The sequence below is a fragment of the Lathamus discolor genome, chromosome 10 (genome assembly GCF_037157495.1).
Source record: "Lathamus discolor isolate bLatDis1 chromosome 10, bLatDis1.hap1, whole genome shotgun sequence".
Lineage (NCBI taxonomy): Eukaryota > Metazoa > Chordata > Aves > Psittaciformes > Psittacidae > Lathamus > Lathamus discolor.
This window is the reverse complement of record NC_088893.1, coordinates 18,282,570-18,306,509: the sequence shown is the minus strand read 5'-3', so window position 1 is coordinate 18,306,509 and position 23,940 is coordinate 18,282,570. Positions and strand designations below refer to the sequence as shown.

Here is a 23,940-nt window from a genome sequence, read left to right as displayed (position 1 = left end):
GGGGGGGGCCCTTCCCGCCGCACCTCTCCTAGTCCGGGGCGCTGGGGCGCGGAATGGCCGCTGCCGCGTAGCGAAGGCACCGCTCCGCCGCCGCCGCCATGGGCCGGGAGTCCAGGTGAGGCAGCGCGGGCACGGCCCGCGGCAGGGGGGCCGCTGTCCGGGGGCGGCGGCGGCGCGGTGCCGGTGGCTGCGTAGGGAACAAAGGGCGGCGAGCACGCCGAGGGCCGCTGGGGCAGGCCCCGGGGCTGGGCCCGGCGCGGTGGGGGCTCGGGGCCGGGCGTCAGGGCCCCGGGAGCAGCCGGGCGGAGGAGCCGGCGGGGCGCGGACCTGCCCGGGGGGCGCGGGCCGTGGCGTTGGGCCCGAAGAGCCGGCGCTACCGGGCACGGACCCGGCTGACCCCGCTTGGCCCTTGCCGGCTCGCTTCAAGTCAGTAGCGGTGGTGTCGTTGCCCGGGTTGGGTTTCTGTAGCCGGGTTAGGCGGTTTTGCTCGTCCGCCCGAAGTTTATGCAGGGTCGCGCACCTGCTGTCTTGTCGCAGCAGGTACAAACACCTGAGGAGGTGTAGCCAGCACAGCGGTGATGTGACCGTGTACTCGGGTGTCTCAGGTCGGGCCCGGTTTGGAGCTGCTCACACCTATCGGGCTTTAAGCCAACTCCATAAGTTACACGTGCTGCTTGGGGCACATGTCTCTGTTTCCTAGTTCAACCAAACCATTAGGTTTTAACACCAAAGCGGTGCCTCAGTAGGACCTGCATGTGGTTGTCCCTGCAGGGTAACAGCTTCCGAGAGCCACAACTGAGATTTATACAGAGAGAGGTAGAGGAGGTGAAATATTAACGGCCAGATTGGGTTCAAATCAGTGATTCTGCTCCCATAGACAGCTCTGAATCTGTTTCAGACTGGCTGGGGCAGGGGTTGCTGCAGCAGGACATGGTTAGAGACTCAGGCTGCAAAATCTCCTGGGAGCTGAGCACCAGACTGCTCACACTGAAGCAGGAGCCCCTCTCTCATCACAGGACAGCTTCTCTTGTGACGGTGACAGTTGTCTTCTGTTTGGGCTAAAACGAATGTAAGAAGTGGGTTTAAACGTGTATTCATTTTCTATTTTAGTGCTTGCAAAGAGTTCTAAAAGCGAAGGAATTGAGTGAGTGGTGGGTGGAGATGGATGGGGTGGCTGCATGTGCTGCAGCTGATGGTAGGCAGTGACTGGGGCTTTTGAACCCTGAAATCATCTCAGCTTTATTGCACACCATAAGGGAAAGCTTAAAAGGTAGGAATTTTGGTTGTCTAAAACTCAAATATTGGGAAGGGGGAGGTGTGGGGAGCAGATCCGAGGGCATCGTGTGGCTTAGATGCCAAGGAAATCAGAGATATCTTACACTGACAGATGTTCTTTGTGTTCAGTTATGCTGTGGATTGGCAGCGTATGGATATCATGCACTACCGTACTGATGCCAAGTGTACACGGCACCTAAATATATCAAGGTGCTGAAATAAGCTTTATTTTTAGTGCCAATATGGTTGTAACACAACCCTGTGTGGCAAGGAAAGAAGGAGGTGAGAGCTTGAGGTCTTGTCTTCCCTCTTCTTGCTTCCCAGACTTGTTGGGAGAACGGGTCTGTGGGCCCTGGGCTATAGGAGGGTGAGTAAGGGCATTATTCTGGCTTAGTGACTGAAAATCAGGAATGGGTGGAAGAGGAGAAGGTCACCATCGAGGTTCCTCTGTGACTTCCAAGAGTTTCCTGTGGAGTTCCTAGCCCTTCTGTCTCCCACAGTGTGGTTGGGATAAGACTGTTAAATGAGGGGAGAAAAAGAGATTCCCATCTCATTCACACACCCCTTGGGCCTTGCTGACTTCTTCACATTTCTGTTGTGATGTTTGATGATGTTACAGAATTTCTTTTCATGTCAGCATTAACCACTGCTGTGTTGCATATGCTCAGGGGTTTGTGTTTCTTGAGTTGCAGCTTGACAGCATTTCTGTTGAGCAGAGGTGCAATGTAGGTAGCTAACCTGGATAAAAATGATGTACTGTACAAAACGCAGCAAAGAACAGTTGTGTATGCTTGTCAGATTTTGAGATGGGTTCAAAGAGTCTTTGTCTTTTCCTCTGTATAAGGGAAAGCAGTGGATTTCTGAAAAGGAAACTGTTCTTCATGTTTATAGTAGTACTCTAAACCAAAGCAAAAACAGGACCAAGTAATGCCTCTAATTCCACCATCATTAGGAGTATACATATATATACTGATTAATATACATATATATTAATCAGTTTGGCAAGATGATTACGAATGTTTAGAGATGCAAGAAGCCCAAGTAAGATAAGTGATCATTTTTGGGCTGTCCACCTGAATGTGACCAATACCCTTTAACTGCAGATTGCTCTCACTGTAACTGTTCCTCTCTCTATGCATCCATGGTCAGGCACTATCGGAAGCGCTCCGCATCACGGGGACGCTCCGGCAGCCGCTCCAGGAGCCGTTCTCCATCTGACAAGAGGAAACGTGAAGACAGACGTTCCAGAAGTCGGGATCGAGACCGGAGACGTGAGAGGTCCCGCAGCAGGGACAAGAGGAGGTCTCGATCGCGGGACAGGAAGCGCCAAAGGTATGACTTCCCAATCCCAACCAAAAGGGATAGGAATGCTTGTCGCCTGAACACTGATGTCCTTCCACTGTGATTAGTTTGCTGTTGTCCAGGATAGGTTTTATTATGTTTAATGATTTTGGCAATTAAATGGTTTCTTGATGCAGGAGTTTGTAAGTTCTTAGCGGTCTTGATGATTGTTGGATTCCTTTCACAGCCTGTTCCTCAACAGCAACTACAATTACACTGTGATCATGGGCTAAATAAATGCAATTTTGTTCAATGGCAGACGTTCAAGAAGCAGAGAAAGGGAACGGAGCCGAGAGAGGAGAAGATCCCGGAGCCGAGAGAGGAGGCGCTCTAGAAGCAGGAGCAGAGGCAGACGGTCACGATCCTCCAGTCCAAGCAAGAACAGGAAAACGGAAAACAGGTATTTATGTTCTCTGGTATAATTGTGACAAGACATCATAGAACTGTCAGTAGCATGGAGGGAATCATCAGACACAGCTTTGGTTTGTAGAACAAGGAGAATATTATGTGACTGTACTGTTATGAGCTGTTCCCACTGCTTAACATGTCTGATGCAGCTTGTTGGGAGAACCAATGTGAATTGGGTTCCAATAGATTCTGCATTCTGGTAGTTAAAAGGAGTATTTCCATGACATGGAAAGATTCCCAGGAAGGCAGTGTGCTGTTTAATGCATTTGAAAGCATAAACGAGTACAGGGTGTTCAGAGTTCTGTTTCTATCCAGCACATGTGTATCCTCCCCCTGAGAAAAGCTCTAAAGTTCTCAGAACTCTTTTATCTTCCCTTTCAGGTCAAGATCTAAAGAAAAGACGGACGGTGTGGACGTTTCCAAAGAAAAGAAAAAAGACAAAGATGACAAAGAAGATGAGAAGGATAAAGATGGAACCCCAAATACTGTGGCCACTGAGGTAGAAACTTCTAATATTTACAAATTTAAAACATAAGAATTTAAACTAGGAATTAAGTTAGCCATAGATTAGTGCATTAATGATAGAAGACCTTTTGTCTTAGAGCTGGACAAAATCCCCACTGAATGAGAGAGCATTCTCTTCAGTAACACACACTCCTGTCACGGGGTATGCTTCTGGCTCTTGCCGTGAGAAACGTTCTTCTTAATTCAAGATTTCACACCTCTTAGACCTCATAGACCACAAACCCCAGATGAGCCTGATCTCTCATTTGTCACAGATTAGGTGACAGCAGAGTAGCTGAACATTCTCTTGTCTTCTGGACCCAAGCAGGAATCAAAGAACAGGGGGAGAGGGAAGCTCACTTTGCCTGATTCCATGATACGAAAAGTTGTGCCCAGATGAAGAATTCCCAAACCAGCAGTTCTAGCTGACTCTTCTAAACCAGAACATTGTTACTAACCCTCCTTCGCTAGAAGCCACTGCGCAGTCAGTGAGGGCTCCCCACGCATAAACCAGTCAAAAAGGACCTTTGGAAGTAGAGGGTAACAGGCTAATTCTTCAGCCTTTCGTCAGTCAGTGGCTGTAGTGAGTTGAAACTGACTGATCTGAGTCACAGTGTTTTTTCCTAGTGAATACTTTTTCCTAGTAAATAACTGAAAGTTTGATTTGTTATTATGTTACAAATGAGACACCAGCTACTCTCATGAAAATAAAACAGCTGACTGCATTTCTTACTTGAAAACGTTATAGTTGATGTTAGTACTTCTCATTTACTTCCATTGTGATAAGTTGGTGGACTAGTTGGTGGATGCCAAGTCCACACTCACATAATGGTTATATTTGTTTGAAGAAGCATAGACTAAAGCCAGTGGCCATTAATTTTCACTCTTCGGTTGGGTTTTACCATAGAATTTTGATCAGAACAAACTAGAAGAAGAAATGAGAAAACGAAAAGAGAGAGTGGAGAAATGGCGGGAAGAGCAACGCAAGAAGGCGATGGAAAACATAGGAGAGCTGAAAAAGGAAATTGAAGAGATGAAACAGGGGAAAAAATGGAGTTTAGAAGATGACGATGGTATTTATGTTACAGTTAAAATACTGCTGTTGCTAGAATTACATCTTCTGTAAAGCATTTCATTACTTTTCAGAACTGTAAAATAACAACGCCTAAACCTGGTCATGGCTTCAAATGGTTTAAAGTACAATTGAGATTAACAAACTGGAGAGATTTATATGGGGGAAAATGGTACAGTAATAAAACGGACTGTAGCTTTTGTGTAGACTAATAACATGTGAGCACTTTCCTCTTACCCTGTCTGTTTTATTCCCATCTTTCTTGTTCGTATTAGATGATGAGGAGGAAACTGCAGAAGGAGAAAAAGAAGGCAATGAGGTTGAAGATGAAGAGTTAGATCCTTTGGATGCTTATATGGAAGAAGTAAAAGAAGAGGTCAAGAAGTTCAATATGAGAAGCGTGAAAGGTGGAGGTGGGAGTGAAAAGGTAAAACCTCTTACTAGGCTTTGTGTTTTAATACCACTATGGCTTTGGAAGAAAAGGGGGGAAATGCAAAAAAGCAAGAAGTCATTTAGATGCACTTAATGCCTTTTGCCTTAGCTTTAGTTTCTTGGTGTTTTTATCAAGCTCTTTGTATCGGGGATTATTCTGATGAAATTTCCCTGAAGAAAGTGAATTAAGAAGCCCCAAACCACCATAATGCATTCAGCAGTGCAGATACTCTGTATGTTTTATGCAGTATGGGGTTTGCTGTATATCATAGCACAATAATTCTTATTGTCTTTATAGAAATCCGGACCAACTGTTACCAAAGTAGTAACCGTGGTGACAACCAAAAAGGCAGCTGCAGAGTCAGAAAAGAAGAAAGGGGAGCTCATGGAGAATGACCAAGATGCAATGGAGGTAATGGAAGTGTCTTGTATTTCTACTATGAAAGGCAGTGTGCTGCTTGTAAGAGACATGAGAATGGGGATAGTCCTGGGATTTATGCATCTCTCAGGAGAGAAATATTTAGTTATTTAATTTGCAGAACCACAGTCACAGGATTTTTGATCTTGCAGTTTCTTGTTACTTGTACTGTTGTTACAGTTTAGGAAACAGTAGGAAGGAATTTGATTGTTTCTAGGACTACAGAATGTGCTGTCATGTGTTCAAGTAGGCAGCAGCACACTAAGCCAAATATGTAAGCATTTTCTGTTACATTGGCTGTAAATAACAAATGTTTTTGTAGGAAGAGGTGGTACAAGTAGATAGATGTATGCTGCCCTCTCTGGATGTGGGTTCATGAGTTGGCTGCTAGTTAGTATTCATAAAGTCATGAAGGTGATACAGAAAGTGGTGAAAGTTGAGGTTTGGGAGGAACATGAAAGAAATGGGTGACAGAACAGTTGGGATTCAAACTGAGAGTGGGTTTTTAGCATCTGGTTTAATAGGGTAAGGAGTAATGAGTGAAGTTCCTCCACAGATGGAAAGCCAGTGCCTCTTGGAATACCATTCATACTAATTTTCACACAAATTATAATCTGTGCAGTATTCCTCAGAAGAGGAGGAAGTTGATCTCCAGACTGCCCTGACCGGCTACCAGACCAAGCAGAGGAAGCTGTTAGAACCAGTGGATCATGGAAAGATTGAATATGAACCTTTCAGGAAAAACTTCTATGTTGAAGTACCAGAACTAGCTAAAATGACTCAAGAAGGTAAGGACAGAGACAACCAGAATGCTTTGGATCCTGTTAAAGAATAACAGGTTTTGATGTATAAAGAAACAGCATATTCTTTTGGACTATAAAAAAGAGCATTTGGACCAACTTTGTCTAGAAAAACACTGAGTCAGATCACGAGTATGGATAACTTCATATTATTATATGTGAGGCTTTGACTGTAAAATCTGCATGAGATTTTTTCACCCACCTCGTGTGTGTATGTATAACAAGCTAAAAGCTGTTTTTCTGGTGGTGATAAAATAAGTTCTTCAAGAATATCTTGATCAAGGTAGTAAAGAAATGTCAAGTTTGGCTCTGTTGTAATGCAAACTCTGTTTCAGAGGTGAATGTGTACAGGCTGGAGTTGGAGGGGATTACTGTCAAGGGAAAAGGCTGCCCCAAACCAATAAAAACCTGGGTACAGTGTGGTATTTCCATGAAGATTCTCACTGCCCTCAAAAAGTAAGCAAGCACTTCATGAACTGTATCATGCTTTTTTCACTGTGTTCTATTGCATGTTTATGAGAAAAATCTTTGTCATACAGTGAAACACATCCATGTCTGTAGATGTTACATTTATAGTCATCAGAGTGCTTATTGGTCTGGGTTGGGCTGTCGTAATGAACTATTCCTTCTGCCATTTGTATCATGCTTTTGCTGCTCCTTTTAAGCTGTATTTTTAATGGCATTGATATGTGTATCAGTAAATATGAATACACAGATTTTTTAGCATGACTTCACAATTCACATCTATCAAATCCTACTTTGTTCTTTAAAATATCTTTTGTTTTTCCTTTCTTCAAGGCATGGCTATGAAAAGCCCACTCCCATTCAGACCCAGGCTATCCCTGCAATTATGAACGGCCGTGATTTGATTGGCATTGCTAAAACGGGAAGTGGAAAAACTATTGCATTTCTGTTGCCCATGTTCAGACACATTATGGATCAGAGAGCGTTAGAAGAAGGAGAAGGTCCCATAGGTACGCAGTTCTTATTTTCATCATCGCTATTTAAATAACTGAAAAGTCGAGCCTGTTCTTTAGAAGGGTCTTCAGTTCTTCTCTTGGCTATAGGGAGGAATATTTACTTACTAATATCCGTTAATCGGTAGCTTTTTAAAATCGAATTAATGATGACCGTGATGTTTGATGTTGTTTGTGATCACTGGGCTGCCTAATGCTGTTTCAAGAGCACTTGTGTGTCCCTATATCTGGGAGATCTTACTCCTTTGATTTTGAAACTTTGACCAGATTTCCACCCCGTCATATTGTCTGAATTTATATGTCTAGATTGAAATGTAATTTCAAGAAAAACATAAGTAAATTGCTGTAAACATCATTACAAAAGATTGACTTCTACTGCATAAAGAACATCTCTTGTATTACAATGGCTGATGAAAATGCTGTGCATTTCAGCTGTCATCATGACACCTACTCGCGAGTTAGCTTTGCAGATCACCAAGGAGTGCAAGAAATTCTCCAAGACACTTGGGCTTCGAGTTGTCTGTGTTTACGGAGGGACAGGAATCAGCGAACAGGTATGTGAAAATTACACCTTATTTGTCACATAACTCCTGAACCTTAATGTTGTTCTTGGTGAAATTGCTTTCTTTCCCTCTCCCATAAAGCCAGTACATTTGCAGCCTTCATTACGGATTTTCTCTGTATGAATGGTAGTAATACACGAGCTTAAGCACATAACATAGCCTTAAACATCCTGATCTTGAAATTCTAAGAAGTATTATTTGTCCTTCAGCTTAGGTTGCTGGAGGTTACAATTCATAATAGTAGAACAGTTGTATAGCAGTGTATGTTGTTAGCCTGGAAAAGAGAAGGCTCCTGGGTGACCTTAGAGCAGCTCCAGTGCCTAAAGGGGCTCCAGGAAACCTGGAGAGGGCTTTGGACAAGGGCCTGTAGGGACAGGACAAAGGGGAATGGCTTTAACCTGCCAGAGAGGAGACTGAGATGAGCTCTTAGGCAGAAGCTCTTCCCTGTGAGGGTGCTGAGGCGCTGGCACAGGGTGCCCAGAGAAGCTGTGGCTGCCCCATCCCTGGCAGTGCTCAAGGCCAGGTTGGACACAGGGGCTTGGAGCAAGCTGCTCCAGTGGAAGGGGTCCCTGCCTGTGGCAGGGGTTGGAACTGGATGAGCTTTAAGCTCCCTTCCAACCCAAACCAGGCTGGGATTTTATGATACATGTTTTTAAAAAATCATAAAGCAAACCCCCACTCTAATAGTTTGTTCACTGTGTTTTAAAATCAGATTGCTGAACTCAAAAGAGGTGCTGAAATAATTGTTTGCACGCCTGGGCGTATGATTGACATGTTAGCAGCTAACAATGGTGAGTAGAAAACCTTTTCCTACGGAGAGTTTTGTATATTTGTTGTGTAATTCTGACAAATTCAAAGATCATGTTTTTTGATAAATGGTCTTATGGAATTTTCTTATATCTCTTCAGGCTGCACTATCTTGCTATTGAGAATATATAGCAGTAATAATAGGTTAAATCAAATACTGGTTTGACTTTTTTGGGGAGGACAGGAAATAATTACATTCTTGAGTTTCTGAGAATGTTTATCATTGTTAAACTGAAGATGTGCTGGTCCAAATTCTTTACCTTCAAATCATGTAGATAAAGGTTATGTAAGAGTTGCTTATTTTGTCTGCCCATTGATCCTTTATTATCATTAGCATAGCTGAGCAGTTACCCACTTGCACATAAGAGCCTCTGACTCTGCCTTTTATCTGTTGGTTTTTAAAACCCAAGAAGCCCTCCCTAAATAACTGTTCAAAAGTAAAAGAATTGACCTTATATCAAATATTCAGATTGATTCAACTGAGCCACTGCAGCTTTAAGAGGTTTTGTCATAGTGTAACCATTGCATGCTTATTAGATAAAGTTTTATTATTAAATTATTCCACATCAAAACCTCTACTAAACTGTTGACATTATTTAACTTCTGTGGAAAAAGTACCTTCAAGACATATAGAACTGGGCTTCCAAGACTTAAATCGTCAAAGGTAGGTACATTAATGCTGTTCCCAAGTAATTTTACAAAGTTATTATTTGGGGATGAAAGTGTTAAGATGTTAACTAGATATGTAGATATAAAGAAATACCTATTTTATTCCTTAAGTCTGAATTCTGTATCTTAAAAAAATGCAGCGCTAAATCTCTACCAAGTAATTTGAGGATTCAGCTCCAATTTGCTGAAGTTGAAAGGACCAAATTCTGCTGTAGTTTGATAGGCACAAGTCTGCGTGGTAGTTGTAGGAAGTGTGAGCAATCTGTTCCATTCTGAGAGCATTTGACAGTGGCGCTCCACAGCTGTTTGGAGCTGAATGTGTTCACATGTTTATATCATTTGAGAATATGATTCCCTTTCACGAGCAGGATTTAAGAATCTCTTGGCCATTTGTTTGGGAAGGGTGCTAATTATCCTGTCCATCAGAATCTCTAAATGTTCACAGATACACAACTTAGTTTGTCTCCAGCTGTCCCAGAGTTTGGGGTGGTCCTTAAATTTAGTAGTGTTACTGGGTAGGTTTCACTCTTTATATATTCACTTTGAAAAGACTGCTTACTCTGTTTTATGCCTATTACTAGCAGTTAACTTAGACTTAGTATGATTATCCTCAACTAGTGATTTCTAGCTCCAAAGAAGCGTTACAGATGATATGTATGAGGAGTTTGTCTGAGGCTGCAGCAGTTAGCACTGGGCTTTGCCTTCCACACATGCGCTGTAATCTCTAATATGTTTTTTTCCAGGTGTCGCTGTCAGATAATGGCTGATGTGGCTCCTTGCTTCATCTCAGTCTTAGTTTTATGATGTGTTTTGGCGAGGGCACTTTTCTGAATTTTACAGGTTCTTCTGGCCCTATGATGGTATGCAAGAGAAGAGTTTGACAAACTAAAAGGGCCTTGTGCATACTTACACGTTTCCCACAATGTATTCCTGATTAAAATGAGAAAATTCACATTTAGTGAATTTTTTATAACAATAAATTAATGTCTTTGTTAGAAGATAGTGAGACTATAAAACATTTAAAAAGTTATTCCTGAGGGGAAACTTGATTTCCATTTGATTTTGTTTCCCATGTGTTTTTTCCTCTCCTTTCACAGGTCGGGTGACAAATCTCCGTCGAGTCACATATGTTGTACTTGATGAAGCAGACAGAATGTTTGACATGGGCTTTGAGCCTCAGGTAAGTAAGGATATGAGTGATGCTGCTATAAGATGTTCTTTGCCACTTAAAGGATTTTGCAGTGCTATGTTATTATTACACTGTCAATGAGTGTTCAAGAAGATGTACGGCATACAGGCAACAGTTTGAACTGACTTTATTTTCTCTGTTCTCCCTAATGCTTTGTTTCTAATGATTTCTTACATAAACTTGCTATTTTTTTACACACTTGTTTTGAATACTTTTGGCCATCTTGTAGTCCAATGTAATCCCTTGATGTAAGTGTCATATTAGTAGTTGTAGCCTGCTTATACAGCCTGATGTCTCCTGGCAGTCGTGCAGGAGACAGGAACAGAATGTTGGAAATGTCAGTGACAAATTACTTGCTGGCAGCTTTGGCCATCCAGGACTCTTTCAGTTGCCATCAGGTTATATTGTCCTCCAAAACTAGAGAAATTCCTGTATTTCATCTCTTGAGCTGTAGTGTTTCTGCTGCATGTCTTAAGCTTTCTGCTGGGCTGTTGTCAGGTTGCTTATTGCCGCTTCACTTTCTTTCTCATCCAGCAAGTTTTGCATGTCTTCCAGTCCCAGCATCTACATCCCAAGAGGAAATCTGTGAAGAAAAGTTTTGTAGTCTGTGTAGTGCAGATAGCCCGTGACTTCAAAGATGACAGCTTTATCTGTGTGTGAAGTTCAATTACAGCACTAACAGGGAATCTTCTCTTAAACCAGGTTATGCGCATTGTAGACAACGTCAGGCCTGACCGTCAGACTGTCATGTTCTCTGCTACTTTTCCCAGAGCTATGGAGGCACTAGCTCGGAGAATCCTCAGTAAACCCATAGAAGTGCAGGTTGGAGGCAGAAGTGTTGTCTGTTCTGACGTGGAGCAGCATGTTGTGAGTATCACACATCTGCCTCGCTTCCCTTATTTGCTTGCAAAAAATTACTCCTGGCAATATTGAATATAGGCCAATGTAGCCACAAAGCTTTTAGTTTCAGAGGTTTAGACCTTATTAAATGGGAACTCAGAATAAACTAACACCCCAATCTGCAAATGCACTGTGATCGCTTTGGTTTTAACTCGGTTTTATCCCACTGAGCTGAACAGTACTTTTGCCCCTGGCTGTAGAAACAGACTGAAAAGGTCATCTCCTGTTCCTGATTATTTTTATACACCCTGAATGTGTTTAATGACTGAAGATGTAAGTTATACTCTTCCTACTTTGGTATGTCTTTTTCTAGATTGTCATAGAAGAGGAGAACAAGTTTTTGAAGTTACTGGAGCTCCTGGGACACTATCAGGAGAAAGGATCTGTGATCATATTTGTAGATAAACAAGAACATGCTGATGGATTGTTGAAAGATTTAATGAGAGCCTCTTACCCTTGCTTGTCTCTTCATGGAGGTAATCTGCAATCTTCAGGGTTTATATTAGCAACTCAAAACAAGAAGACTGGTATTTGGTAGTTACAAAGAGAAGCTACTTAGTTCCTGTACAGTACCAATTGTTATTTCTTCCTAAGCAGGTTTTGCTTTAGAAGTGGGAAAGAGATGTCTCTTGACTTGGAATGTGCAACCGAGTTGTGACTGAGTGTTAATGCCTCTCTGGCAATATTACTAACTACTTGCTGTTGTAGATTAGTGAATGCCACTGGGGGGATATTACATGATATTTTTACTTGAGATTGCACAATAGCAGCTGTTGTTTCGCTTTTCTGCTATCAAGTAGTAACAGAACGGAAGTAGTTTAGTAGCAAGAAGAGAAAATCTCTTTAGAACACTGTCCATCCCAGAACATTTTAAAACTGTCTATATATAATGCTCTTAAAAATGCAGTAGTGGATAAGTACAAAACCACTCTTCATTTAGTGGAAGAAGGAAAAATACTCCTGTTCTTCTGAGACTTCTGTTGCTTTCAGAAAACAGGCAAAGCCTCCGGATGAGGTCTCAACTGAATATAAGAAGTTAAATAGAAAATATTAAAGAAACATTTGAAGATCCTGGTATGGTAAACAGCTTTTGATAGCAAGAAAAATGGAAGTTTTTGTTATTCTGGATAACAGACTAAGATTTATAATTCTGACTAATATATTTTGCCTGTGAAAGTGTGAACGTACCGTGAATTTTATTTGCTTCGCTTTTGATTGTTTGAAGTTGGTGTTTGGATCTTTGGTACAAAGCAGCGGTTGATAATGAACTGTGTGTCTGGTTTCTGGCAGGCATCGATCAGTATGACAGGGACAGCATCATTAATGATTTCAAGAATGGAACCTGCAAACTTCTGGTGGCCACATCTGTAGCAGCAAGGGGTTTGGATGTGAAACAGTTGATGCTGGTGGTCAATTATAGCTGTCCCAACCATTATGAAGATTATGTGCACCGAGCAGGAAGAACTGGACGAGCTGGCAATAAAGTATGTATCGTCACTTGTCTGGTTTGGTTTTACTGAACATTTTTCCTTATTGATTGCTTGATCAAGGTGTTCCAAAGGGATAGCTACAGAGGGAGTAGTTTATGTTACTGGTGGGAAGAGGGTTTTCCTTTAGAGTGCATATAAGGGTTTTGAGTGATCATGTGTAAGGTATATTCTGAATTTCAGCACTACAAAAATTGGAACGTATTTGTTCTTCTGATGTATGAATGTTCTTCTAAATCCCATCTGTTGGCTGAGAGTTTGGGTTTGGGTGGTTTTCACTGTTGGAAATGTGCCCTACTAAATATGTAAGATTTTATTTTCCAAACTTTTAACCTTGACAAGATTGAAAAGAAAAACTTCAGTTTCTATTCTCTGTGGTTGATTACCTCTGGATCAGCTTTCTGGGGAATCACATTATTCATTCTATGTTCCTGATAAAAGAGTTTAAGCAGGAATATCATGGCTGCTTTTATTGACCAGAACAACAGCATCTGTGCAGGGTGTTTCCATAAATTTAGAGATAAAGTGCTTTTAGAGGTTTTTCTTTATTATCTTTTATATTCACTTTGACCAGGGGTATGCATACACATTCATTACTGAGGATCAGGCACGGTATGCTGGTGATATCATTAAGGCTTTGGAACTGTCCGGGAATCCAATTCCTACTGATTTGGAGAAGCTCTGGGCTGACTTCAAAGACCAGCAGAAAGCCGTAAGTAATTCTTTCTTCTGTAGTGGGCTTTGGGCTGAGTTTAATGTGTGTGAACGTGGGTGTAGTTGTGCAATGTATATACGTAAGTCATCTCACTGACATCACTGAGCCCACATGTGTATGCTTAGGTAGGTGTGGAAGTGGTTTTGGGATTGGGATCTTGAACGTCATTTACAGGACTGTTCTTGAGAAGTTAAAATACTGTCATCTGGTATGTGATAGGGAAACACTATGTATGGGGTGCTTTGGCTTTTATCAAAGTCCACATAAAAGATAATGAAGTTCTTTCACAGAATTTGTATTGTTATTTCTAGAGCTCTCGCCATCAGAGGATCTTGCTCATGCTGAGAAGAGTGACTTCAGGGTTTTTCCGATAGAAAAGCTGGAGGGTTCTTTTTGATTGCATTTGAAAAGCATTTAAATGTGTACTTCCAGAAAATCCCAATAGTGTATTGTTTCTGTCAGCTGAATGAACACTGCTCTTTTATTACACTTCACTGTAAAATACCATTTTTAAATTTGAAGAGCTTTCTGAATTTTCTGGGATTTGCTTTTTTAAATAAATAAAGTAAAATTTAGGATAAGTATTTATACATTTCTGTAGTTATTTTGTGACTCTCAATTGGGATTTTAAACTTCCAAGTATGAAAGTGCTGTTTTTGCTTTCAGGAGGGAAAGCTGATTAAAAAAAGCAGTGGATTCTCTGGGAAAGGTTTTAAGTTTGATGAAACCGAACAGGCTTTGGCTAACGAAAGGAAGAAGTTACAAAAAGCAGCTCTTGGCTTGCAAGACTCGGATGATGAAGATACAGCTGTGGATGTAAGCACCTGAAAATAAGATTTAACGTTGCTTAAAGATTTTCAGTATACTTGTTTGCTCCCCAGTAGGTTACGTGATAAGATTTAACGTTGCTTAAAGATTTTCAGTATACTTGTTTGCTCCCCAGTAGGTTACGTGACACGTTGCAGAACACATGGATTTTTGTTACTCTGTGTCCTCTGCTACTGACTTAGTTAGTTAAATTCCATTAGTAGATTTGGATGTACTCTTTGGTATAAAGTGTAAATAGCTTTGAAGATCAAGATCTCTGAAGACCTACAAAGTCTCTTTCTAACTTACTCGTACTTGATACTTAATACGTGTGCTTACGTAAATGTCACATACATCTTTTATTATAATAATCTTGTATAAATGAAATAACGCAATGAGAATGACTGCCCTCAATTACAGTAATTTTTTTAACTTATAGTGTTTTAAAGAAATTCATTCTACCCTTTTCTATGTCTAAATCCTTACATTAGACTCCTATTTTATGACCTTGGGAGTAAACACTGCTCAAGCCTTTTCCTGATTAGTAGATCATTTGCTCCTTTTGCTGAGTTGTAGTTCTGGACCAGCTTCTACCATTTATATGAGATTAATTTCTTTAAAAGCATATAAACTAAATGCATCTTTGTGTTTTCTTTAGGCTGATGAGATTATCTAATGGTAAATGCAGTGATACAATAACTGTTACTTTCTTTAGATTGATGAACAAATTGAAAGCATGTTCAATTCAAAGAAAAGAGTAAAGGACATGGCAGCACCAGGAACGTCAGCTCCTACACCATCCGCTGGGAATGCAGAGAAATTGGAAATTGCTAAAAGGCTGGCTTTGAGAATCAATGCCCAGAAGAATCTTGGAGCAGAGGCACAAGTATTGGTCCCCTTCCACTTCAAGGTCAGGCTCTTTACAGATATTTACTCTTATTGTTGTTATTGCTGTCGTTGCCACTGTTCAGTTGTTTGCCCTGTGGCTGCCATTTCATGTACTGTTTTTGCACACCACTAACAATACTACATTATTTTGCTCATCTGTGCTGTGCTAACTCCAGTTACAAGTTGCAGGATTCGTAATTGAGCTAATATGATGGTAACATTTAATACAGAACTGGAAATACTTTGCCCTGGCAAAGGGTTAATTCATTACTAATAAAATTATACAGTTGGGTTATAAAGGACTTCTTTACACTATCTTGTTCCCAATGTGGACCTGTTTTTTTACAGGATGTGATGCAGCAGGCTACAAACGCTATCCTGAGAGGAGGCACAATTCAAGCTCCTACTGTATCTGCCAAGACCATTGCAGAGCAACTGGCTGAAAAAATCAATGCTAAGCTCAATTACGTACCCATAGAGAAGCAAGAGGAGGAGAAACAGGATGGAGGACAAAACGAATCCTTTAAGAGATACGAAGAAGAATTAGAGATCAATGACTTCCCACAGGCAAGTAACCACTTTGCTATAATCAAGTGTAAGGGACCATTATTTAACAAAGGCTATCCTCATAGCTTAGACTATGATTATGCCAATACAATATCTTGTCTCTATTTCCTATTATACCTAATTGGAATTACTGCACTATCTGTTGTCACTTCCTAGCACAATGCTTTGGACATATTCCAGAGAATATCACAAAAAACCAAATTTTTTTATCGTACAGAAATCTTTCCAATGACTTCTCATACATGTAAATCTTTGTCACTAGCTTCTTATTTCAAAGGCCATGCTACTGCTGATGCTGCTCTTTGCTTTTTTAATGGCCTGTGTATTTTTGCCATTCAGAATATTGCTGCCCTGATCTACCTCATTTGTTATTTTGACCATTTGTATTCCACATTATCAAACACAAATTCATCACTGAGAATTATCACTTTCCCTGGGAGAAGGACTTTCTCTAAAGGGAGAGGGACTCATCTTGTACTGCATGCATATGTAACACTGAACACAGTGCAGATCAAAGATGATAAAGTAAGATAAAATCAGTGCCTAAAGCAAGAAGTCAGCTGACTGTGTAAGCTGGTTTTTATAGAAGTGCTACGCAACCATTCAGTACCATCACGTGTAAGTTACACGTAGGGCAGCCTCTTGATGATGGGCAAGTCATTTTATGATGGGTGTTGATAAGGTACCTCTTAGAGAATATGTAACTGGCAGTTTATTCCTTAGGCTTTATTTATGGAGATTTTAAGGTTTACTTATTTTTGTCTTTAACCGGTGAACTGGGTAGAAATATATGGCATTTATTTTGTTAAAGGGAAGTACTTGCAGCCATTAAGAGTATATGTTTGCCCTTGAAGTCTGCTCCTGTACAAAAAGTGCTAAATAAAATACTTGAGTGCTGTTTCAGAAAATCACAAGAAAAAAAATACAAGTTTTAAACTTCCAGTGTAGCAAAGTGGAATGTCCTTAGAGTTCTTGCTTCAATAGTACTACGTATCCCTTTTCTCCTCCTTCTATAATTTTATCTTGCTGACACAAGATGCAGGTCTTTTTACATATACCTGCATGAAAATAAGTGGATGAAATTTCAGTCTGTGTTTTTGCAATAGAGTGCTGTGACTGATTGCTACAGCACAGTGCTCCTCTTTGTCTGTGTCAACTGTGTGCTGCTTTTCTCCATGTTGATCCTTCCATATCCTTTACCTTGCAGACTGCCAGGTGGAAAGTTACCTCCAAAGAAGCGCTACAGAGAATCAGTGAATATTCTGAAGCTGCTATTACAATCAGAGGAACTTACTTCCCTCCAGGCAAAGAACCCAAGGAAGGAGAGCGAAAGATTTATTTGGCTATAGAGAGTATGTATTCTTTTTATAAATATTGTTATTAAAGATAGGAGTTTAGCTTTGTGATTGGACATGGAGTCACTCTAGTCATAATGTCTGTGAGTGCTCAGTTAGAGACCCACTGTAGTTACTTTGCAGTTACTGAAGAAACACTCGTTTATCTTAATATGCTTTGTCAAATAATCTATGGGGATCACAGAGATGCTTCTCCTCAGAATAAGCACAAAGATATCTGTGCCATTGTGAAATAAGAAAACAGAATTGTGTGGGGTTTGGCTGTTAAAGGTATAAGGAATTACATCAACTTCAACAAAGATCTTGTAAATCTTACAGTGGTTGAGTAGAGCAGAAACCTCTCGTCCAAGGTATTTTTGAACAGTGTAATTTATGATTGTCTGGTTTAAGTATCTTCCTTAGAACACAACCTAGCTGGGGCAGTCTGTTCAGTACTGGAGTGATCTTCAGCAAATAGTTGAGGATACTCAGCAAGCTTTACAACGTTTCTGAAAAGAGCCAGCAGTGGGTATTCTGTAGGCTTCACATACAGAAAATGTTTAAGGTATGTTTTTGTCTTCAGGTGCCAACGAACTGGCTGTACAGAAAGCAAAGGCAGAAATCACGCGACTTATAAAAGAGGAGCTCATCAGATTGGTGAGTGAAATATCCAGAATGCAGGGGGAAAGTGCCTTAATTTATGCTTTATGAGATCCATTTCCACAAATGTTGGCACTCAGGCTTACAGTTTTATTAATATCGGGGACCTGTAGATCTCAAAGACTGTTTTGCTGAACAACTTAGAAAATACATTACTGTGCTCAGTCAGGCAAACACGCAGCTGTTCTCCAGCCAGCAGATGGAGATAACACATTAACAGAGCTTTTTGAGTGAAAACCCCTCAAGGAGTTAAGTCCCAATACATTTCCTTATTTCAGCACCATCAGGCAGAGGAGAGGAGAACTACTCCCCTGATTTTAATACTTTATATGCATTGAAGGATTTGTTTGCCTTAGCTTTACAGCATACCCAGCTAATAATGGCTGTGTTCAACATCCTCCTTTTTTGAAATGAGATAATGGCTTGAGAAATCACATTCTTGGCTTTCTCTAGAATAACATTCAATGCTACTACACAACACAGTGTCTTTGGGTTTTTCACTTCAAGTAGCCATTGAGATCAGCAGTCAGTTCCACTGGTCTTGCTGAGCCGTTACTGAGTTTTGTTTCTTTCACAAAATCATTGACCTCCCCATAAAAATAGTTTCCAAAGCTAAGGGACTGCTTATGCACATGTAATACGGATTTACTAGTGGGGGGTTCACTGCAATTCCTTTCTTCATTTTCACTTTTAACTGTGATTTTGCTCCCCTTTATTTGCAGCAAAATTCGTACCAACCAACCAACAAAGGAAGATACAAAGTTCTCTGAGCATTTGGAGTTACCTGTGTGCCAGTGGCTGGTGCGTGACACTTGTGGCTTCTGTTGTTTTTGCTGTTTACACTGCTTATTGTAAATTAAGGACTTTTTTATTTTGTCTTGCGGACGTTTTTTAACAGAAAATGGATATTTGCTGAACCATCTGAATTCTCTCCACTAAAGTTAACAGTCTTAATGCAGAGCAGTCTGGGCGGAGCATGATTTAATTTAAAGGTGCAGTTTATATACTTTTCATCATAAAGAATATAAAATAAACCAGATTTTGATTTTTCTGACAGACTGTACTGTTCAGTGAATGAAACAGTGTTGGAATTCGTGTTGGAAATTGTACCTGCTTCATATTGTGGGGATGGGTCACATCACATCAGTTTACACTGGGAATATAATACACCACAGAATAAAGGCAGGATTTTCTCCTGATCCATAGCATCTCTCTGGCTGGTTCACACACATTCGCTCCATGTACAAACATCCCCCCAGGGTCAGAGAGTCTTGCAGTGATCAGAGAAGAGAATTTTATCCAGAAATACTTGAGGTCTAGTTTTAAGATCTTCTTATCCTTGAAACGTCCCATTTTGTCTTTATCATCCAGGTAACAGAATAACTCTGTGGGGTTTTTGTAAAATGGAATGTTTTGTAGTATGAAAAGACTTTCCTGTTTTTTTCTAAACATCAGAATTATAGGATTTGATTTTTTCCCCTCATTCTCTGACACAAGGAATGAAAGCCTGCTTGGTTTAAAAATAAGTTGTCAGGAAAAAAAGGAGGAACCTCTTTTGTAATGATATATTAGTGACTTTGTCACTTTTTTATAGTGTTCTTATATAGACATTCAATGTGATTTTTCCCCCCAGGGTTGTCATCTTTATTACTGTTAGGACATGGCTCTAAGTAAAAATTAATAATGATGTTTATGAGTGAATTCCACAAATATTGACTATCACTGCAGTCAGTAAGCTGCAGGGACAGGCAGGACCTTTCTTCTTGAGGTCTCATCCCCATAACTGTTAGTATTCATGATGGACACTTACTACTCTTAAGCAATTAACTTTCCTGTCTACTTACCTGCAACCTAAATGGTAGCAATTTGAATTGTGTCAGCTTCTAGCAGCTGGAAGACTTTCAAGATGATGACTTTCAAAAGGGCTTTTGTAGAAAGCTTTTCTTACCTGACACGTTGAGAAGGGATGTGTCATTTTAAACCAGCTGTGTATATACTGCTTTAACCTTGGTGAAGACAAATCATACAATCTGCATCATGGCTGTATAAATTCACAACTTCTCTTTCCAAGCTTCAGGTAATTTAAATGACTCTTTCTGTTTGCATACAACTGTCTGTTACTTGAACGTCAGCGTCTCTTACCTGCAACATAGGAAAGGAATGATTATACCAACTTAACAGGATGCATTTAGGATAAGAACACCCATAATGTAGCACTTGCCCGTGTTAATACAGTGAGTAAAACAAAGAGAAGCAGCACACACAGGAACACTTCTCAATTTAAATGAAATATCAAACTAAAGCCCTGTGGTTCCCTTTAAATACATCAGGATTCCTTCCCTTAACAAGTGGGGTTTCGTATGTTTCATACAACCTGTTTGTTGAACTGCCTGACTTCTTGACAGTGTGCCCCCAGAAGAGTGACAGATTTGGGTGTATTTAATGAAGAGCACTCTCAAGTTTGGACAGCCTGAAACTTCCTTAAAAACCTTGTTTCAAAATGTTCATATATATATATATGCTGGTATCTCCTAAAAAAGGCATGATGGAGACATTTTTGTGACTTCCAGCTTTACACTGTTGGATTTCAGAGATGCAACCATGTATAATCTTTCACTTCCTGGGGTTTTTAAATGCAATGTCAATATTCCTATGTTTTTTAAATTCCAGCGAAAATAAAAATACTTTCAATGTATGTTTTTCAGAAACTGTCTTTCTGAATAGCTCATCTGTTTGCTGCACTTACACTGAAGAGATGTTATAGTCATGAAAAATGTTGTATTTAGTTCTTTCCAGAGGTATCCATGGATATAGGGGAGATCTTTATGAACATCACAGTTTGGCTGCTTTCCAGGGAATCTGCCTGAGGCAGATTCCTGTTGCCAATTGTTGGAAGAGCACAGGAATGCTGTATTTCTTCTTTATTATTATTTTTAATACATAAAAGCACAGCTTGTTCTGTTATTTGCCCAAGGTGATGTGCTACCAGCTCTCTAGGCTGCCTTGTTTTCAGTGCTTGAGTAAATGGTGGTTTGGGTGGGTAGGTGATACGGATATTTGGTACTGGATCATGAATAAGTTTTTGCTTGTGCCTGTCACAGCAATGTGATGTTGTCATCATGCAGCGGTGATGGCAGGGTGATTGCTCTTCTCAGGGAACAGGACACTGGTGCTTTCAGGTGAAGGTAGGTGAAGGTGTGTGAATCTGAAGGCAGTGGTGATCACTGGAGGCAGCAAAGGGGAGCCCTGGGCCAGCATTTTCCGTGGTAGCCTCCACCATAGCCTGAGGTCCAGCCTCAGCAGGTCCACTTCAGTTAGGAAGGAAGTTAGTCTGTGTCAGGAGAAGGATAGATCAAGGTTCTTGCTCGCAGCTGTGCTGGCTCCGTCGTTCTTGCAGGCAGCCCTCCAGAGACTCATACAGCAATATTCCTCACCACACTGTGAAGGTTAACCGCTCTGCTGCAGTGGTTTGCGTATCTGAGCTGTTACAGCACATGAGGCTCCTCTCTACACAAATGAGTGGGTGAACAGGCAGAGATTTTGCTCTGTGCCCTAGCCAAGAAAACACGATAGGAGGACCACAGCCAGCGTTCTGAGTGGGGGGGGGGGGAAATCACAGCAAGATGAAAACTGTGTGCAGTCACAGTTCAGAATTTTATACTACCCCAACCACACTGCACATCACCACCACCCTTTGTTTTGTTAGATAGCTTAAGGCCTACACTACCTGCTAGTCTTTTATGCTGTGAAAGTTGTAACCACAATGTAATGAGTAGATCACAGCCTGGCATGTTCCGTAGCTGTTCCCTGCCTTGGCTGCTTGCTATTTTACTTGTACAATGAAAGCAGTGCAGACTATTTACTGTGCATTTGGCTGCTGATTGAATAAAAGATTCTGAGGCTCAGCATGCCATCTGTAGGAGCTTTTCTCAAGGCTTCCAAGTGGAAGACAAAAAAATAATGATTCTTAAGCGAAGCTTTGCTAAAATTCTGAATTGTAATAGCTGAACATAAAACACCAAAGGCTGGATTTGGAATCTTTGTAAAGTAAGAAAATGACAGAGTCTCAGGGCGAGTGAGCGCATGTTGGTATTTCAGTCCTTCAGATGTGTTTATGTTCATAAGAAGCAGTGTTACTTAGTGAAACTAGTGGCAGGGTTAGAGACAGGTAAGTGTACGTCTGAGGATGGATACTGCGGAGCTTGCAGAATTAGTTTTCCGTTTTCTGCCATGGACACTCACTATCAATGATGTGCTGCTGAACACCTCTATTAGAACCTTTCCCCAATCCACCCAGATAGGCGGGTGAGGTGGTGGTGGTGTAAAGCCAGCCCTTGCCATGAGCCTCCTTGCAGCGTGTCACTTGTGCATGGCCCCTTCGCAGTCTCCCAGCGCGGTCTCCAATCCTGCCTGCGCTCTCTGGCCTCCTCACGTGATGCTCCAGGAATGCACTTCCCTTTGATTATTTTTCTTGACCCAGCTCTCTTCCAAATATGGTCTCAGCTTAAACAAGTTGGTGTTCTTGGAGCTCGGGCATTTGAGAAGAAATCATGGCTTCCAGCTTACTGTGGCTGTAGGGGGGGAGCGGAGGCAGGGAGCGACCTAAGAATGTGAAGATAAAAGGCACACAGCTGGACTCCAGCCTGTCCCCAAATGTACATTTTGTACAATGTTTATACAGCGCTAGACAGGAAGATTGGTCTTCATCATTTTAGCTACAGTGGAAACAATTGTTTTTAAATAAATGACCATTAGGCTGAGTGATTGCCACCCAAACATTGCTTCTCTGAGACTTCGCATCTGAAACAGGCTTAAATCTTCTTGTGTTGTCAAACAGATACAGAATTGTCAAGCTGACCAGCATAAGCAGAGGTGAATTAATGAGCATCTCAGAACTAAGTTGTTCTAGTGAGCTTAAGGACTTATTAATAACATACTGTGGAGTGAGTGTGTGATTCTTGAAGTTATTTTATACTTTGGCCATTCTGAGTATGAAATTCATCATCACAAACATGTTTCATAGAACAATAAATACCACCAGGCAACTGTTGTGAAACTAACTGCCAAGCAAGGAAAATGTTGTATTTAGTGAAAATCCTTAATCTCAGCTAAAACCTGTGTTTCCTCTGGCTGTGCACGTTAGCAAGGAAGTGAATTTGTAGCGATCACCAGCTCGAGTAATTCATAGCTGAATGGACAGGAGGAGGTGGCAGTTACAGTGCTGAATTCTCCCTGCTTGCTCAGCACGCTGCATAGCTGAGGGCAGTGAGAAGCTCCTGTGTTGACAGGAGGATGAACTTGTGCTCTTAGGCCCTTCCTCTCCCCTTGAAGATGTGGAGATTGCAGAAAGGGAGGAGAAGAAGAGGACTTTGCAGTCCAGCTGTAGGAAGGGGCAGCATTTCATTGCACCATTTACCTTACAGATAATGGATGTAATCATTTGCTACTGCCAGTGAGAGCAGTCTAGAGGGAGCAAAGGAGGAAGCAGATTCACAACCTGAGTAACGGCCGTGTTTCAGGCTCTGGGGAGCTTGACTGGTTTATGTTTTGTTTGGTTCCTGTTCATTAGCACAGCTGCTACCAGATTCATATTTGAGCACTGTGGGCGTGGAACCTTTCACTGCTTCACGTTACAGGTTCACTCCTCTACAGTCTGACTGCTTCTGTGTTCTGTTGAGATCATGGTTTCTTCTTGATCAATCAGGAGCCTGAGCATGGCCAGGTTTCCATCCCCTTCCAGACTAAGATATTAAAACGTGATAACCAAGGAGATATCAAACTCAACCACTTTTGGTTAGTGGCAGCATTTCCAACCAAGAGTTAAAACCAGCAGAAAGATGAGGTTTGTAAATAAAGTGAATCATTTGCTAAATTAAGCTAAATATATGCTGCTTTCCCCTGCTGCTTTCTTACATTGCAAGTGAGGATTCCTGCATGCATTAGGAAGCACTGGCAAAAACACATGAACCATCGTCTTGGCAGGATGTTTCACAGCAATTTTTGGCCTGAGGAGCTCCAAGTATTGTAGCAATGGAATACCCGAGGGTTGGAGTACAGCAGTCAGCTCCCCAAACAACAGCAGGAGAGGGAAGTAGTTAGAAAAACAGAATTAGCCCTTTGTAAAAGC

General features: G+C 41.2%; 1 protein-coding gene across 1 annotated transcript; it reads left to right on the top strand.

The window, feature by feature from the left end:
* The first annotated feature begins 7 nt into the window (after positions 1-7).
* On the top strand, positions 8-18,867 carry DDX46 (DEAD-box helicase 46). Its single transcript, XM_065690407.1, has 23 exons — positions 8-115; positions 2,425-2,607; positions 2,876-3,016; positions 3,406-3,523; positions 4,436-4,601; positions 4,876-5,027; positions 5,331-5,444; positions 6,073-6,238; positions 6,586-6,706; positions 7,049-7,224; positions 7,660-7,781; positions 8,503-8,581; positions 10,364-10,446; positions 11,158-11,322; positions 11,669-11,831; positions 12,646-12,839; positions 13,417-13,554; positions 14,224-14,373; positions 15,080-15,274; positions 15,601-15,819; positions 17,027-17,171; positions 17,737-17,810; positions 18,536-18,867. Exons 1-23 carry the CDS (start codon positions 99-101, stop codon positions 18,581-18,583), a joined length of 3,129 nt encoding a protein of 1,042 aa, XP_065546479.1. The 5' UTR covers positions 8-98; the 3' UTR covers positions 18,584-18,867.
* Positions 18,868-23,940: the final 5,073 nt, after the last annotated feature.